The sequence below is a fragment of the Bos grunniens genome, chromosome 1 (assembly GCF_055505025.1).
Source record: "Bos grunniens cultivar Pamir isolate PY7600 chromosome 1, Bosgru_T2T1.0, whole genome shotgun sequence".
NCBI classification, from domain to species: Eukaryota; Metazoa; Chordata; class Mammalia; order Artiodactyla; family Bovidae; genus Bos; species Bos grunniens.
In genome coordinates this window covers 100,341,267-100,360,618 of record NC_141165.1, presented here as the reverse complement: position 1 = coordinate 100,360,618, position 19,352 = coordinate 100,341,267, and the positions used below count along the sequence as shown (strand labels likewise).

General features: G+C 38.1%; 1 protein-coding gene across 7 annotated transcripts in view; it reads right to left on the bottom strand.

Moving 5' to 3' along the window:
* Positions 1-19,352, bottom strand: part of SLC9C1 (solute carrier family 9 member C1) — a 143,343-nt gene that overhangs the window by 41,042 nt on the left and 82,949 nt on the right. For all 7 annotated transcript variants that reach the window (XM_086406789.1, XM_086406771.1, XM_086406763.1 and 4 more), the window contains 3 exons: positions 15,976-16,073; positions 12,125-12,244; positions 3,435-3,630 (listed from right to left, as the gene is read on the bottom strand). In XM_086406789.1, coding sequence (XP_086262915.1) covers positions 3,435-3,630; positions 12,125-12,244; positions 15,976-16,073 — 414 coding nt within the window. The remainder of the gene's footprint in view (positions 1-3,434; positions 3,631-12,124; positions 12,245-15,975; positions 16,074-19,352) is intronic.

Below are 19,352 nucleotides of genomic sequence, written 5' to 3'. Positions count from 1 at the left end.
AAGCCTGGTGTACTGCAGTCCATGGGGTCGCAAAGAGTCAGACAGGACTTAGTGACTGAAGAACAACTGTAACTAAGAGTGGGAACAGTCAAAAATGATTGTGGATTCCAGCCTGCGAAATTAGATTTCCAGTGGAACTTTGAAGGAAGAGTAGGTTTAGAGATGATAAACTTATTTTGAATAAATTATTTGAGATGTTGTTTTGTTGTAGAGACCCAGTCATCAGTTGTTTATATGATCTGAGGCTTTGAACAAAGTCCAAGCAGGAGACATAAGTTTGGGAGTCATCAGACCATGAATGGTAGTTGATGCCAGAGAAGTGACTGACATAGCCTGGCCCATGAGACCCTATCTTATAATTCATGTCCGTGTCTCTTGTTTTATTTTCCATATCCTCCACACAAATTTAACATCTCTCCAGTCTTCATCCTGACCAATCCATCTCTAAGCTCCTGTCATTGGGAGTCGGGTTCCCTGTGTGTGTTACATTGGCACTTCTAAGTTTTCCTTTGTTCTTGTTGTCTATTCTGCTCCATACTTACATGTTCAGTCTCTACTTTTACTCCTATTCATTATTCAAAGTTCAATTCAAGCATCTCCTTTCCTTAATGGACTTGTTTCTCTGACCCTACTATTCTGTATAAGGAATTCCCATGTTTTCCAATAGCACCCTGTATATTTCTTAATCATAATACTTAATATACTGATTTATAATTTTGATTAATCTGTCTTTTTAGCAACCCAATCCTCCTACTCACTATAATTCAGAGAAAGTGAAGGAGATAGACATATTTATGCCAGGGAGAGCAAAAGCTTCATTGTAAATTAAGAAATTGTCATTAGTTCAGTTCAGTCACTCAGTTGTGTCCGACTCTGTGAACCCATGGACCTCAGCACGCCAGGCTTCCCTGTCCAACACCAACTCCCAGAGTCTACTCAAACTCATGTCCATCACATCAGTGATGCCATCCAACCATCTCATCTTCTGTCATCCCCTTCTCCTGCTGCCTTCAATCTTTCCCAGCATTAGGGTCTTTTCCAATGACCCTTCTTTGCATCAGGTGGCCAAAGAAATTGTCATACTTGTTTGTAAACAGACAAGTGGTAGAGGGTTTAATGGTATAGGGTCATTTCTCTTGAGTGTGCTCTCATTTGGCCAGGCTGAGGAAAGTCAATGTCTGAATCTAGGGAGCAGAAGATCAGATCCAGGTTCTGTGCAAGACACAATTTAGCTACTGTAAGTCTCATTTCCTTCTTGTTGCAACAGAGTATAGGTGAGTTCTTTCTCTTAGGAGCTTGGAAGAACTGTTATAAATATTAAGACTTTATCTAGATACCAAGTATTCAGAAACACGAAGGAGTTATTTGGAGGTCAAAGAATACAGCCACTCGGGCTTCTCTGGGGGCTCAGATGGTAAAGAATTTGCCCGCAGTGCAGGAGGCACAGAAAAGGATGGTTTGATCCCGGGATTGAGAAGACCCCCTGGAGAAGGGAATGGCAACCTACTCCAGTATTCTTGCTGGGAGAATTCCATAGACAGAGGAACCTGTGGGCTACAGTCCATGGGGTTGCAAAGAGTTGGACATGACTGAGCTGCTAACACACACACGCACACACACACACACAGAAAGAGAGAGAGAGAGAGAGAGAGAGAGAGAGAGAGAAAGAGATAGAATACAGCCCTAGGAGAGGAAGAGCTTGGTATAAAATGATAGCACAAGCTTCAAAGGAAGAGAGATCTGTCAAATAAGTTGTTAAAGCCTCTGGCACTCTGATGCAGAAGAGTAGTTATCCTTCCTCTGAGAAAGTTTTAAAAGATTCATTACTCTGATAGGTTGAGGAGTATTGGGGGAAAGTTTGAAAATACGAGAAGGAAAGTTTAAGGCAGAATTATATATAAGAAAGAACACAAACTTTGAGGGATTGGATCCCAACTCTTCTATTCATTAGCTGTGTGACCTTAAACAAGTTACAAAACTTCTCAGAGACTCAGGTCCCTCATCTGTAAAATGCAAGGCATAATATCTATATTAAAGTATAAACAAGGATTTGAAATGTTATAATTGCAGTAATACCCGGCACCTCAGTGATCATTTATTATTGTTGTTATTGATATAATGAATATTTTAAAAGGCATACTACAAAGGGGGGAGAACTGAACTAAATAGAAAAAAGGGCAAAGAAAATAAGTGACGGCAAGTTCGTAAACTGGGCAGTGAAGATGAATCTTGAGTTAAACAGAAAGGACAGGCAAACACAGGATTGAACAGTTGGGAGTGTCCTCTCAGCTATGAAGATTTAAGCCAACCTTGATATTTTACAGAAGAAGAAACTGAAGCTGAAAAAAGCTTAGTGACTTGGTGAACAGCTAACATTTTGTTGGAGAAAGCCAAAGTCAGAGTCAGGTCTGCAACTGGGCTCATTGTTCTTTCCACTACAGTACATATTAAATGATTTTAGGGAACACTTTACTCTCACCCTCACCCTAGTACTAATGCTAACTCGAATTGCTTTATTTTTTCTTAACTTTGTGACATCTCCTATGGTTATTCCAACTAGTTGGAATTTATTACATACAATGATTGAATATGAATCCATTTCACTCCCCCCAGTAATCATAGCTCTAGTATTTTAATTTTCCAGTAATGATTTGAGATTCATCCATTTTGTCCAAATATCAAACTTAATTCCTCTATTTAAATCATCTGGATAAAAATATTTTATATACAATTTGATTCATATGACACAATTTGTTGTTGTTTAATTGCTAAGTTGTGTCTGATTCTTTGCGACCCCATGGAGTGGACTGCGAGGCTCCTCTGTCCATGGGATTTCCCAGGCAGAAGAATACTGAAGTTGGTTGCTGTTTTCCTCCCCAGGGAATCTTCCCAACACAGGGATTGAGCCCATGTCTCCCTCATTGGCAGGTGGATTCTTTACGGCTGAGGCCCTAGGGAAGCCCCATATAACACAACACTGTTGTCAGTTTGTGGACATATATTTCCATCATTTAACAGCTATCTTTACACTAAACTAAAAAAATCAAACTATGAAATGTTTTTTAAGTATAAATGAATCTCTATCAGTCTACTTATCCATCTGTTTATTTATCTAGTATAAAAATAAATTTTAAAAAATCCAGGTGCTCACCACTTTGCCAAGCTGAAGAACATTGCCAATACCCTTGTAACTCACTCTGCACTTCTTTGACACACATTATTTGAGCATTTACAAATACAAAATCAGTACTTAAAATATGAATATTTATTATTGTCACCGTAAAAATCACCTTTAAAAAAAATTTGTTTGAGGAGTGAGGAAGAATTTTATACAATCCTTTAGAAAACTGTCTGGGCACCTAGGGTGAAAAATGAAGTTATGCAACCTCCCTGTTAGACGTACCACACACACACAAAAGCACATTTAGCTTTACCTTAAGTAGTGCCTCCATGATATAAAATGCAAGAAAAGAGTAGTTAGCATATGCTAATTCTGTCTCATAGATATCGTTTAACACAGATATACAAGAAATTATAATAGGAAACATATTCATTAGTATGACAAGGTATCCGATGTACTCAAATTCATCAGTAAATACTATTTTATGGCATGCACGAAGAAAGCAATGTCTGCAAAAAAAAAGTTTAAAAAAAGAGATAGTTTTATCTGATAAAATAATTACACTGAATTAATTTCATTATATACTCAGTCCTGATCTAATCATCAATAGCCACAAAGCCCTGCTTAATTCTGAGAAGTAGTAGTCACTACCAAACACTTGCTGGCATTCTACTTCAGATACTGGTCCTTTAATTTCCTCCTCTGTAAATGTCTTCAGGCTAGTTTCCCCTCTTTCTTTCTTTCTTTCCTCACGGTCTCATTTTTGCTTATACTTTTAGTAGAAATACTTCAGATCATATAACAGAGATAATTCAAACTGGGGATATTAATTTAAAAAAATCTCTCCCACCTTCTAATCAATACACTTCTCAGAGATGGCTACTATTATCAGTTTTAATATTGTTCCAATATTTTTGTTTATATAATCATTATCTATGAATACAAAAAGAACTATATCATATATATTGTTCTATAACCTGCTTATTTTTCTCTTAGCAATGGATCATGAGCATTTTTCCTTGTCAAGGCATATAATCTGGCACAAATCCTAATATGTGTGGGAGTCAAACAGGATAGGCCCACATTTTATCAAAAACTTTAAATTAACATATGTGCTTTGAAAAATTATTTTTATACTGAGTGTGCTAGAGAGTAGAATTATGGGTGAAAGGATTTACTTTATGCAATTTTAATTTTATTTTAAAATTATTCAAGTAGTATAATAATGCATTATTATTGCTAAAACTAAAACAAAATGATTAATCAATTATTGACTAAAGAGCAGGTGAGTGCTGATTACTTCATTATTCTTAAAGTTAGACCCATGTTATGCAGGACCTGAAATTTTTACAATATTTATGATTTGGATCCCTATTTAATAAAAATGAGATAAATCATAAATGCATATATGATCCTGTCATCAAATTGCAAAATCCTCCAAGGTCTCAGGCAGTGCCAGAGAGAGGGAGACCCATAGAATGTAAGCCTTGTTAACTTCAAGATAACACTTCCCTCTCAGCTGTCTCTTCAGATTGTTTTTCTTTTCTTTTAAAAAAACTCAGTCATATTGAGGTATAACTGACATGTAAAATTGTAGATATTGAAACTGTCTATCCTAGTGGCTTAATATATATATATATATACTTTGTGAAAGGATTCCTCCCATCTAGTTAATTGATACATGCATCGCCTCACATGATGTGTGACTATTTTGAGGTATGACTAAATTCTTTTCTTTTATAGTCACCATGTCTTACATTACATCTTCAGACTTTATTCACCTTATAGCTGAAAGTTTGTAACCTTTTACTAAGCTCAATTTCCCTAAACTCTCAGCTCTGGTAGCCTCTTTTTCTACTCTCTGTTTCTTTCTTTTTTTTTTTTTACTGGTTTAATTTTTTATTTTATTTTTTAACTTTACAATATTGTATCGGTTTTGCCATATATCAAAATGAATCTGCCACAGGTATACGTGTGTTCCCCATCCTGAGCCCTCCTCCCTCCTCCCTCCCCATACCATCCCTCTGGGTCGTCCCAGTGCACCAGCCCCAAGCATCCTGTATCGTGCATCGAACCTGGACTAGTGACTCGTTTCATATATGATATTATACATGTTTCAATGTCATTCTCCCAAATCATCCCACCCTCTCCCTCTCCCACAGAGTCCAAAAGACTGTTCTATACATCTGTGTCTGTTTTGCTGTCTCACATACAGGGTTATCATTACCATCTTTCTAAATTCCATATATATATGCGTTAGTATACTGTATTGATGTTTTTCTTTCTGGCTTAGTTCACTCTGTATAATTGGCTCCAGTTTCATCCACCTCATTAGAACTGATTCAAATGTATTCTTTTTAATGGCTGAGTAATACTCCATTGTGTATATGTACCACTGCTTTTTTATCCATTCATCTGCTGATGGGCATCTAGGTTGCTTCCATGTCCTGGCTATTATAAACAGTGCTGTGATGAACATTGGGGTACACGTGTCTCTTTCAATTCTGGTTTCCTCAGTGTGTATGCCTGTTTCTATTAGTTGACTTTTAAAAATCTATTATTTCATTTCATTTTACTTATTTTTAGAGTCAACATATAAGTCATACCATGCAGTATTTGTCTTTTTTGGTCTGACTTACATTTAGCATAGAACTGTCACAATCCAACCATATTGTCACAAATGACAAAAATTCCTTCTTTCTCCACTGTATTTTCTTTATCCATTCATCCATTGATGGATACTTAGTTTATTTTTATATCTTAACTATTGTGAATAATGTTACTATAAAATATGATTGCAGATTTCTTTCTGATATGTTGTTTTTATTTCTTTTGGATATATACCCAGAAGTGGGACTGCTAGATCATATGGTAGTTTCATTTTTAATTATTTGAGGAACCTCTGCACCCCACTCCAGTACTCTTGCCTGGAAAATCCCATGGACAGAAGAGTCCATGGGGTCGCTAAGAGTCGGACACGACTGAGCGACTTCACTTTCATTTTTCACTTTCATGCACTGGAGGAGGAAATGGCAACCCACTCCAGTGTTCTTGCCTGGAGAATCCCAGGGACGGGGGAGCCTGGTGGGCTGCCGTCTATGGGGTCACACAGAGTCAGACACAACTGACGTGACTTAGCACAGCATACTGTTTCCCAAAGTGGCTGTACCAGTTTACATTGCTACCAACAGTGTAATATTGTTCCCTCTTTTTCATGTTCTTGCCAATACTTACTACTTCTTGGTTTTTTTTGTTTGTTTGTTTGTTTTTGATGATAGGCATTCTAACAGGTATGAGATGATATTTCATTGTGATTTTGATTTGTACTTCCCTAAGCACCTTTTCATGTTTGTATTGGCCTTTTGTATGTCCTCTTTGGTAAAATGTCTATTCAGTTCCTCTGACCATTTTTAATTGGATTGCTTGTTTTTTGCTATTCAGTGTATGAATTCCTTATATATTTTGGATGCTAACCCCTTATCAGGTATGTTGTTGTTCAGTCGCTAAGTCATGTCAGACTCTTTGAGACCCCATGGACTGCAGCAAGCCAGACCTCTCTTTCCCTTACCATCTCCCAGAGTTCACCCAAGTTCATGTCCATTGAATCAGTGATGCCATTCCTCCTCTACCACCCTCTTCTTCTTTTGCCTTCAATCTTTCCGAGCATCAGGGTCTTTTCCAATGCATCGGCTCTTTGTATCAGGTGGCCAAAGTATTGGAGCTTCAGCCTCAGCATCAGTCCTTCCAATTAATATTCAGGATTGATTTCCCTTAGGATTGATGAGTTTGTTCTCCTTGCTCTCTAAGGGACTCTCGAGTCTTCTCCAGCACCACTATTTGAATGCATCAATTCTTTGGCATTCAGCCTTCTTTATGATTCAACTCTTACATCTGTACGTGATTACTGGAAAAACCGTAGCTTTGACAATACAGACCTTTGTCAGCAAAGAGATGTCTTTGCTTTTTTTAAAAAATTTTATTTATTTTCTTTTGGCTGCTCTGGGTCTTTGTTGCTGCATGCAGGCTCTCTCTAATTGTGGTGAGCGGTGGCTACTCTTTGTTGCTGTGCTTGGGCTTCTCCTTGCAGTGTCTTCTCTTGTGGCAGAACATGGGCTCTATCTAGGGCTCGCAGGCTCAGTAGTTGTGGCTCATAGGCTTAGTTGTCCTGCAGCACGTGGAGTCTTCCTACTCCAGGGACTGAACCCGTGTCCCCTGCATTGGCAGGTGGAATTCTTAACCACTGGACCACCAGGGAAGTCCTGTCTTTGCTTTTTAATATGCTGTCTGGTTTGTCATAACCTTCTTTCCAAGAATCAAGATTCTTCTTCCAAACAAGAACCATCTCAGGAATATAATTGCACCAGCTCCAAATGTCCTCAGCAGAATGTTGAAAACTGAATTATGGCTAAGAACTCTGTGCCAATAAATTTCTTCCCAATCTGGCCTTATGTTGCAGCTCTCTGGTTCAGTATCTTCAAGATCCATTCCCTTATATGTTCTATTAGTATTTACTGGTATCAGTCAAGTCCTGTAATTCTTTCAGTTGATATTTACTCTTCCTGAAGTAGCCACTATATTTTCCCCTCCAGCTATGTTGAGACTCGACCTGGGTAATTACCATGGAAGCAATGAAAGGTGGTAGAAACTAAGAACTAAGCTTTATCTCATGATGTCTTTGCAGCACTTAAAGGTGATAAAAGGTTATTGTTATTGTTCTCCAGCAGAAGAGAGGTGGCTACTTCTGTCAAGCCAGGGTATTCACGAGAATGCGGAAGTTCAAGATTTTCAGGTTTGCCCACCCAAGTGTCACCACTTCAGATCTCATAGTCCTGATCTTCTCCTGTCAGAGGCCCGGCACTGATACAGAGGCCCTGCATTTATTGTCATTGTACAGCTCTACCTGCATCCCATCCAATTAGATATATCAGGTGGCTCAGTGCTAAGGAATCTGCCTGCCAATGCAGGAAATGTAGGTTCCATCCCTGGGTCAGAAAGATCCCTTGGAGCAGGAAATCGCAACCTGCTGCAGTATTCTTGCCTGGAAAATTCAATGCAGAGAGGAGCCTGGTGGACTACATGGGATCACAAAGAGTACATGGGACACAACTGAGTGACTAAGCACACAAGCGTATTACCTTTTAATTCTGAAAACTTAAGCTGAATTTTTAATTTTAAGAACTATATGTATTTTCCGTTTTTCTATTCATTTTCTTTTGGTGATTGACTTTGCTCATGTTTGTGATTCCATCACTTGCTAATTTCAACATTTCAGTAATACTTATAGTCCATATTGGATAATTTTAATAACTGAAGTCTTAGGGATATAAATCTGCTGCTGTTATTTCTGCTGATACACTTTCATGATTATTTCTTTTCTAGTGTGCTTGTTCATCTTTGATAGTGACTTCATCCATTGGCTAAAGAATTCAATTTTTAATCGAACACTATTTAGCGCTTACCAGTAAATGCTAATATTTAAGTGCTTAGCTATTGTTATTCTCTGGACTATGTGCTTCTACACACACAATTTATGTAATCTTTACAACAATCCTGTAAGGTAGGAGAACTCAACTAGCATATACTAGTATCTACTATGTGACAGTTACTTTGTCAAATGCTTTAACTATATCAGTTAGCTTTCAGAATATGACATAGATATTAATATTACTTCACCCATTTTTCAAGTGAAAAAACAGACCTGTAAAGCTCCTTCAGCTAATAAATGATTTAATAAAGACTAGGATTCTAAATTAACCCACCTGACTCCAGAATCTCTACTACCTACTGTGAGATGAATGATACTTAAGAGACAGCCTAAAAGGTAGATTGACTATAAATCCTAGTTTTTCGGATCTCCATTTCTTTGTCACATCAACAGAAATAATTACTCAGATAGTTGCAGCTTAAGTCACTATTGAAGGCTTTAAAAGAACCATTGTGTATTTATTGATACTTCTATTGAAAAGAGGAAAACCTCTCTTGAATCTAAGTAAAGAAAAGACATCCCAATTGGAAAGGAAGAAGTAAAATTATTTCTCAATGACAGGATCTTAAATACAGAAAATGCTAGAGAATTCACAAAAAGCAACTAAAAGTATTAAATGAATTCAGCAAAGCTTCAAGATACAAGATCAACATACAGAAATGATTTGTATTTCTATACACGAGAAATGGACAGTACAAAAAAGAAATTAGAAACAAAATTTTATTTAAAATAGCATAAAAATACCTAAGATTAAATTTTACTAAAGACATGTACACTGAAAACTATAAGATATTTCTAACAGGAATTAAGATCTAAATAAATGAAAAGCCATTCTATTTCATAAATCAGAAAGTTTAATATTTTAACATGACAATTTACAAGTTAGATGCAATCCTTATGAAAATCCAAATGAAAGGCAAGCTAATCCTAAAGTTCATATGTAATTGCAAGGAATCCTGAATAGCTATCAGTTCAGTTCAGTTCAGTCACTCAGTCATGTCCAACTCTTTGCGACCCCATGAATTGCAGCACACCAGGCCTCCCTGTCCATCACCATCTCCTGGAGTTCACTCAGACTCACGTCCATTGAGTCGGTGATGCCATCCAGCCATCTCATCCTTTGTTGTCCCCTTCTCTTCCTGCCCACAATCCCTCCCAGCATCAGAGTCTTTTCCAATGAGTCAGCTCTTCACATGAGGTGGCCAAAGTACTGGAGTTCAGCTTTAGCATCATTCCTTCCAAAGAAATCTCCTTTAGAATGAATTGGTTGGATCTCCTTGCAGTCCAAGGGACTCTCAAGAGTCTTCTCCAACACCACAGTTCAAAAGCATCGATTCTTCGGCGCTCAGCTTTCTTCACAGTCCAACTCTCACATCCATACATGACCACAGGAAAAACCATAGCCTTGACTAGACAGACCTTTTTTGGCAAAGTAATGTCTCTGCTTTTGAATATGCTATCTAGGTTGGTCATAACTTTCCTTCCAAGGAGTAAGCATCTTTTAATTTCATGGCTGCAGTCACCATCTGCAGTGATTTTGGAGCCCCCAAAAATAAAGTCTGACACTGTTTCCACTGTTTCTCCATCTATTTCCCATGAAGTGATGGGACCAGATGCCATGATCTTTGTTTTCTGAATGTTGAGCTTTAAGCCAACTTTTTCACTCTCCTCTTTCACCTTCATCAAGTGGCTTTTTAGTTCCTCTTCACTTTCTGCCATAAGGGTGATGTCATCTGCATATCTGAGGTTATTGATATTTCCCCGACAGTCTTGATTCCAGCTTATGCTTCTCCAGCCCAGCGTTTCTCATGATGTACTCTGCATATAAGTTAAATAAGCAGGGTGACAATATACAACCTTGACATACTCCTTTTCCTATTTGGAACCAGTCTGTTGTTCCATGTCCAGCTCTAACTGTTGCTTCCTGACCTGCATACAGGTTTCTCAAGAGGCAGATCAGGTGGTCTGGTATTCCCATCTCTTTCAGAATTTTCCACAGTTTATTGTGATCCACACAGTCAAAGGCTTTGGCATAGTCAATAAAGCAGAAATATATGTTTTTCTGGAACTCTCTTGCTTTTTCCATGATCCAGCAGATGTTGGCAATTTGATTTCTGGTTCCTCTGCCTTTTCTAAACCAGCTTGAACATCTGGAAGTTCACGGTTCATGTATTGCTGAAGCCTGGCTTGGAGAATGTTGAGCATTACTTTACTAGCGTGTGAGATGAGTGCAATTGTGCAGTAGTTTGAGCATTCTTTGGCATTGCCTTTCTTTGGGATTGGAATGAAAACTGACCTTTTCCAGTCCTGTGGCCACTGCTGAGTTTTCCAAATTTGCTGGCATATTGAGTGCAGCACTTTCACAGCATCATCTTTCAGGATTTGAAATAGCTCAACTGGAATTCCATCACCTCCACTAGCTTTGTTCGTAGTGATGCTTTCTAAGGCCCACTTGACTTCACATTCCAGGATGTCTGGCTCTAGGTGAGTGATCATACCATCGTTATTATCTTGGTCATGAAGCTCTTTTCTGTACAGTTCTTCTATGAATAGTTTCCTATAGCTATACCAATAGCTATACCAATTGGTATAGCTATATGAATAGCTATACCAATCTTGAAAAGGAAAAGTAAGGTAGATGGACTCACATTTCCTGATTTCACAGTTATCTAGCAACTGTGGAAAACAATTTGGTGTTTCCTCAATAAATTAATTCAATAATTTTTATTTTCATATGATCCACCAATTTTCCTCCTAGGTGCATACCCAAAAGATGGAAAGCAAGAATTCAAAAAAATAACTGTACATAGGAGCATAGGAGCACTGTTTACAATAAATATTCAGAGGAGTACTGTTTACAATAGTCAAAGGGTGAAAATAACTCAACTATCCATCAACCAAAGAATGGATAAAGAAAAAACAGCACGTGCATACAATGGACTGTTATTATTCAGCCATCAGAAGAAATAAAGTATTGTTATTGCTATGAAGTAGATGAACCTTATGCTACTGATGCTACAATATGGAAGAAACCTTATGCTGAGTGAAAGAATACAGAAACCAAAGGTGTTACGTTGTATATCTATATGAAACAGTTGAATAGGTAAATTCATAGAGACAGAAAGCAGACTAGTGCTCTCCAGCCGTTGGGGAGAAGAGTGAATGGGGAGTGTCTGCTTAATGGGTACTGGGTTCATATTTGGGGCAATTGAAATGCTATGAAACTTGATAGAGGAAATGGTTGTCCAATTTTGCAGATGTCCTAAATAACACTGAATGGTACACTATAAAATGTTTAATGTTTAATCTTGTATGACATTTACATCTATAATAAAAGTTATTACACTGTATCTTTTTTCTTTAGGTAACTTTTGTATATATATATATATAAACAACTTAGTTGTAAACTACCTCAAAATATTTTACAAAGTATCCAGGATATAAATTTAAAAAAATAAATTAAAAGGAAATGGCAAATGAATATAATAACATGTCTAGTAAGGTTTAAAAGCACTGACCTTGATGGGATTCCTTTTTCCTTTTTCGTATTATACACCCAATTGAGCAATACTTTTCTTGTAAAGACAAGAATTTTTTTGCTTTCAGAATAATTCTTTATTGTCTCAGCATTCATATACCTTAAAAAAGGAAGAAGAAATCTTTAAACATGCTTTAAAATTTTTGAGATAAGTTTAATGCAGAATTATCAGAAAGCAGGAAAACTATTTTGTTCCGTGATGACAGGAAGTGAGACACTTTCATAGGCATAGATCCAAGTCACAAAGATGTCGATAAAGGTGGATTATATAATTGTGAAGTTAGGTTGTGGAGCTTTAATTAATTAATTAGAGAGTATAAAAATTCACTTATTAATTAGAGAATATAAAAATGGTTCAATATCAATCAGAGAGTATAAAAAATGGTTCAATAAAAATTGGTTTATTAATCAGAGTATAAGAAAGTGGTTCAAAATAGAGAAGTCATGTTTCAGGAAGAGAAAGCACACCATGATTAAAATACTTGGGACTCAAATATATATGGGTTTTCATGTTGGACCCTCCACTATCTGGGTGCCAATGAACTAAATACCTCACTAACTTGTTTGATCTGTAGAATGGAGGTAAGACGACTAATGCCAGCCTGGGAAAATTAAACGAGAACGTCTACAGGAGGCATCCGGCCCACCTCACATATCCCCCCATCTCTTTTCTTTCACCTTCTGGGCAAGTAATCAGGGAATTTATGGGGGAAATACCAGTGGTGAAGTAAAAGTAAAAATGGTTACTTGGAAGACTTGGTGCTCATAAACCCATCAAAGACATTTGTCCCCAAGTTGCCGGTAGGTTTTTTCTGTTGTTTTTTGTTTTTTTTTTTGAGACAGCTCAGATCTGTGTGCTACATTTAGGTCTTGCTCTTCATCAGAAGGAGCAAGGCCTCCATCCCCGGGTGTGAGGCCCTACCTTAAAATGCAGCTTAATAGAAGGGCATTGGTGACTTAAGTTCAAAGGAAGGTCTTGTTCTTCCTATAGATTATAATGTTCTTACCCTAAAAGGTGGGCAATTTCTCTGTTACAGAGATACTGACATAATTAAAAAGAAGGAAGTTAATCTGTTTTATGTGATTAATATAACAATGGAAAATCATGAATGTATATATGACTTGATTCAGTTCTGATTGTTAAAATATTTGATTGAGCACCTATTATGCTTGATAAATGCATGGGGTAAACCATTAAAAAATTTTAATTAAAAAATTAAAAAAAATTGCGACTCTGTTTGCAAGACTTCTGAAGACTAGTGGAGTAAAAATATGCCAATGACAGTTGCAGTTAAGTGTAGTAAGTGTCCTGCACAGGTAATAAAGAGAAGGGCGCTCTGGATCCACACAGGGGCTGTTTAATATAGTCCTGGGAAACCAGGAAACCCCAATTAATGTCTAAGTTAAGATGTGATCATTTCACAAGTTCCTGTGAATCCTAAAATTCTGTGATATCAGTGCATGTGATATTTTAACAGACTAAACTATCGTGTATATCAGGCTCCTGGGTTCCTATTTGATATGCTCTAAACATGTTCACTGTTTAGACTTGATTTAGGAAAACAGTATGATCTCTTTAACTGGATAGTGAGATAGCCTGGCTTTGAATCTGGGCTCTGTAATTAATTAGTCAAATAACCTTGGGTAAATTATTTAATCTCCCTGTGCCTCACTTTCCCCATTTGCAAAATAAAGGTAACAATAGCGCTTATAGGATTTTTACCACCTTGAAAGGGTAATACATGTAATATATTTAAAACTGTATGTGACATAAGACCATAAACATAATCTCTATTCAGAGTATTGTTTATTAGGTAGTTACACAGGTGCTTAGTACAGGTCCTGGAACCTCTGTTTAAACTCCCTACTCTTTTTATCTTTAGACTTGTTTCCTTGTCACAGGACACCCTCAACGCATGGGGTTACAGATAGGAATAATCAGCAAATGGTAGAATCAGCTCCAAGGCAGCCCAGCAAAGAAGCAAGTACTGAACTTAAGAGTAATTAAGAGAAACTTCTGCTCTGATTTGAAAGCCATTTCACTGATCTCAATATTCCCGGGGCTGGCATATAGTTTTGCACACATTTAGGATTCAATATTTATCTCATATATGTCCAAATGAAAATGTAATACATTTCAAAATTTGCCTTTGTTGTCTACTATGAACCATTTCAACCCTTAACCCCCTTTCCCCACAATTTACCTCCTTTTTGTATCCATTTACTCTGGGTCCTCAGAGGCAGATGCTGATTCTGCCTTTGCGGATTTTAAGAGGAAAAATCAAGGGAGTGGACTGAACTGCCCTATGCTGTTTTATATGTGTTCCATATATGTTAACCTCTCCTGGACAATGCAGTGATAACACTTTCAGATGTCATTTTCCATTCATTTAAAAATTTCTGCTGTACACAATGCGTCTGTCTTTAAAGTATGACTCTGTTTTAAATTGATCACTTCTGCCCAGCCCTCTCCTTCTACTTCACTAACATCCATCAGGTCCCCTAAGTTTCTGGAGGGGCCCAGAGCAAGAAGGTAGGTTGGGGCTCTTGTATCATATATGGAAATATAATGTGATAATGATTTGTATGGCTAGGCTTGAAATTAAAACTCTTAGGCTCTTTGACAATCTGTACTTGCACTGCAATGGGAACATACCCCAGTGTCTGGTTGCTTCTCTTCCCACACAGGGCTTTATCTCTCACTACTAAACCTCAAGCCCAAAGAATGCTAAAGAACTGATGCTTTCAACTGTGGTGCTGAAGACATCTGAAAGTCCTTTGGACAGCAAGGAAATCAAACCAGTCAATCTTAAGGGAAATCGACCCTGAATACTCATCGGAAGGACTAATGCTGAAGCTGAAGCTCCAGTAGTCTGGTCACCTGATGCAAACAGCCAACTCATTGGAAAAGTCCCTATTTCTGGGAAATATTGAGGGCAGAAGAAGAGGGCATCATAAGATGAGATGGCTGAATGGCATCATTGATGCAATGGACATGAACTTGGGCAAACTTCAGGAGATGGTGAAGGACAGGGAGGCTTGGTGTACTGCAGTCCATGGGGTTGCAAAGAGTTGGAAACTTCTGGGTGACTGAACAACAACAAACCTCAAGCCAGTGTATGTGAGTAGACACCAGGCTGCCACATCTTAGGTTTTGAGGAGTGGACACCAAAGACCTGGTTTGCTTGTAAGATGATGATCTAGGGGAAAGGTCCAAGCAATCCTAGGACCATATGAGCAGGAAATTTTGGTGTTTATGGTACCAGAAGAGAGATCTAGAACAAGAAGGAATGTCTGGGTTTGGGGTGGTCACTACTGCAGCTGCACCACAGTTTAACTCTTCCCTCTGCCCAACCATGTAGCCTTCCTCCTTCCAAGGATGATCCAAGGGCACTCACTAATACGCTGACTCAGGAATTCACTGCTGGCTGTGGAGGCTCACATCCAAAGAAATCAATATAAATATGTCAAAAGAGGGTGTGCATTGGGAAGATGTGCCTGGAGGGTTGAAGGAAGTCTTTGACCTCAGCTAGGTGTCTAAAAGAAGAGTGGTTTACAACAGCTTAGCTTTAGGAGGGGGACAAAAGGAGAAAGAGAAAGTATCAGTCAGAAGGAGCAGCTTGTTCAAATGCACAGAGGTGTGAGTGAGTGGAGCAAGTCTGGGAAACTGGAAGCAGGTGGCTTGGCCTGCTGGTGGAATGGAGAACAGGCAGTGGCTCGAACGCATCATACTGGATGATCTCAGATTACCAGACAAAAGCGGAAACTCACTCACACAATTTCCTAAATGCAGTGGCTTAGAATAAAGCTTTCTCTTGAAATCATACTTACTCTACCATCTTCTCTCCAAAGCTTCCTGCTGCACCTACCAGCACCTGGATTGCGCTCTGGGACAGAGTCTCACTCCTGTATTGTCTCTGGTAGCTCGCCTAAAAGGAATGTTGAACCAAATTGTTTTATAATATGGATCAGAGTGACAATTTATGGAAAAATAATCTATGAGAGAGAAGTCAAAACCCCAAAATAACAGTATCTTTATTAAAAAATTTTTTTTCAGTGGAGTCTAGACCATGAGGTCAGTGCAGAAGATATGTCTGAGCTTTGTGTAGAGTGAAATAGATTATGCAAGAAACTAGGTTCCTGATAGATGTTAATTACGTTTTCAAAAATAAGTGGAGTTCTGTGGCCAAATAAGCATGGGAACTGGTGCAAACTACCCCCACCTTAGAAGTTTATAATACATATTTGAATTTTAAAGCCTCTGAGAAGTTTTACAGTAAGGGATCCTAGTTTATGTCTTTCTTTAACTTCACTTAGCCAAATATTTTGACAACAGAACTCTCTTGTCTCCAATCTATTCCCAGCATGAGATGACCTGCTGCTATGGTGCAAAATACATTCATTCATTCATTCATTTGGGCCATATACTGAGAGCCCACTCAGCTTCTGTGTGCTGAGCACTGTTGAGAATCTACTTCCTGATTTGGAACGTAAGATATGACTAAAGATTCCTGGTTCCATAGAAGACATTCTGTTTGCACAATCTATGAACATTGAAACATGTTTTGCTCTTGGAGGATACTAGAAAGGGATAGAACTAAATTGTAGGATGAAAGATCAACAAGCTAGTTGTCCATAATAACGAGAATTCAATAGAGGATCATTTCTTCTTAAACTTCATTAAAATACCTATAAAATAATGTAAATGTAAAATATTTTCAGTATTCTCAAAGACAAACACTGCAGTCTGTAGGGAAAATAAGAAAGCTGAAAGTAATATGGAACTCATGAAAGCTTAGCAACACAAGTAATTGACCACTTCAATACTAGAAAAATGTTAATTCTTAAATGATCATTCGTACCAATTCGTAAGAATTTAGAGAATGGCTGATTCCTAAAAATAACTGCCATCTATGAGCTCCCTAATATACTATTGGATTAACATAATAATTTTTGTTTTACATAAAATTATTTAATTCTTGCAACAGCTTTATGATGAAGGCATCAAATCTGTATTTGATAGATGAGAAAGATGAGAATCCTCAAGGAGTTAAGTAGTTTTCTCAAGACCATATTAGAAACTCAGTTCTTTCTGAACTGAAAGCCTGTCCTCCCTTCCTCCGACTATACTGTGCTGTCTGTCCTTCGCCACCATCTTGCCATGCTATGTTCCCTCTTCACATGTACAGGAGCGGAGGAGATATTGCTCCCATTAACCTGAACTGGCTGAGATTTAAACAAAGAACTCTCAAAGCTTTGAAAACTATAATAGCCAACTGTTGGGAGCAGTGACTATTAGAATGGAGATTGCAGAAATCAAATCAACAAGCCAAGATACACGTGAAAATACATCTAGTACAAAGAAGGACTAAAAATGTACAAGGTGAGATGAGATCTGGAGAATAGAACAGAGAGACTCAATGCACTTTGAAAATAGGACTTCTGGATTAAGACCTAACAGCACAAAATCAACGAAGATGTAATAGTAGAAATAGGGGAAAAAATTAATGGGAATAAATCAAAAAGATACAGAAAGCATGTATTATAGAAAACATAGGATATCACAGGAGGGGGAATGTAAGAGGTCATTTGGGTAGCATGTTTCTCCTTCTACAGATGGGGAAAATAAAGAAAAAAGAATAAGTTCTGAGCCGCATATCATATTAATAACGAAAGCAAGACTCAAAATGGAGTCTCCTGCATTGATTTTAAGGGTTCCTGAATACTATATTTTCCTCAAAATAAAACACCTTATGCTTAAGCTAATTTGAGTGGATTTTTTCCCCTTTTCTTTTTGCAGTGAAACAAATTCCTAAGACAATGCTGAACTTCCCTTTACCTTTGTAAACTATCTATTAAACTGTGCAGGTGAGCATAACCAAGATGTATTAAACAAGGGAGAAAGTTTTCAGTATCAGATCAGATCAGTCGCTCAGTCGTGTCCGACTCTTTGCGACCCCATGAATCGCAGCACACCAGGCCTCCCTGTCCATCACCAACTCCCAGACTTCACTCAGACTCACGTCCATCGAGTCGGTTATGCCATCCAGCTATCTCATCCTCTGTCGTCCCCTTCTCCTCCTGCCCCCAATCCCTCCCAGCATCAGAGTCTTTTCCAATGAGTCAACTCTTCGCATGAGGTGGCCAAAGTACTGGAGTTACAGCTTTAGCATCATTCCTTCCAAAGAAATCCCAGGGCTGATCTCCTTCAGAATGGACTGGTTGGATCTCCTTGAAGTCCAAGGGACTCTCAAGAGTCTTCTCCAACACCACACTTCAAAAGTATCAATTCTTTGGCACTCAGCTTTCTTCACAGTCCAACTCTCACATCCATACATGACCATTGGAAAAACCATACCTTGACTAGATGGACTTTTGTTGGTAAAGTAATGTCTCTGCTTTTGAATATGCTATCTAGGTTGGTCATAAATTTCCTTCCAAGGAGTAAGCATCTTTTAATTTCATGGCTGCAGTCACCATCTGTAGTGATTTTGGAGCCCAGAACAATAAAGTCTGACACTGTCTCCAGTGTTTCCCCATCTATTTCCCATGAAGTGATGGGACCGGATGCCATGATCTTCGTTTTCTGAACGTTGAGCTTTAAGCCAACTTTTTCACTCTCCACTTTCATTTTCATCAAGAAGCTTTTGAGGTCCTCTTCACTTTCTGCCATAAGGGTGGTGTCATCTGCATATCTGAGGTTATTGATATTTCTCCCGGAAATCTTGATTCCAGCTTGTGCTTCTTCCAGCCCAGCATTTCTCATGATGTACTCTGCATAGAAGTTAAATAAACAGGGTGACAATATACAGCCTTGACGAACTCCTTTTCCTATTTGGAACCAGTCTGTTGTTCCATGTCCAGTTCTAATTGTTGCTTCCTGACCTGCATATAAATTTCTCAAGAGGCAGGTCAGGTGGTCTGGTATTCCCATCTGTTTTAGAATTTTCCACAGTTTATTGTGATCCACACAGTCAAAGGCTTTGGCATAGTCAATAAAGCAGAAATAGATGCTTTTCTAGAACTCTCTTGCTTTTTCCATGATCCAGTGAATGTTGGCAATTTGATCTCTGGTTCTTCTGCCTTTTCTAAAACCAGCTTGAATATCTGGAAGTTCACGGTTCACATATTGCTGAAGCCTGGCTTGGAGAATGTTGAGCATTACTTTACTAGCGTGTGAGATGAGTGCAATTGTGCGGTAGTTTGAG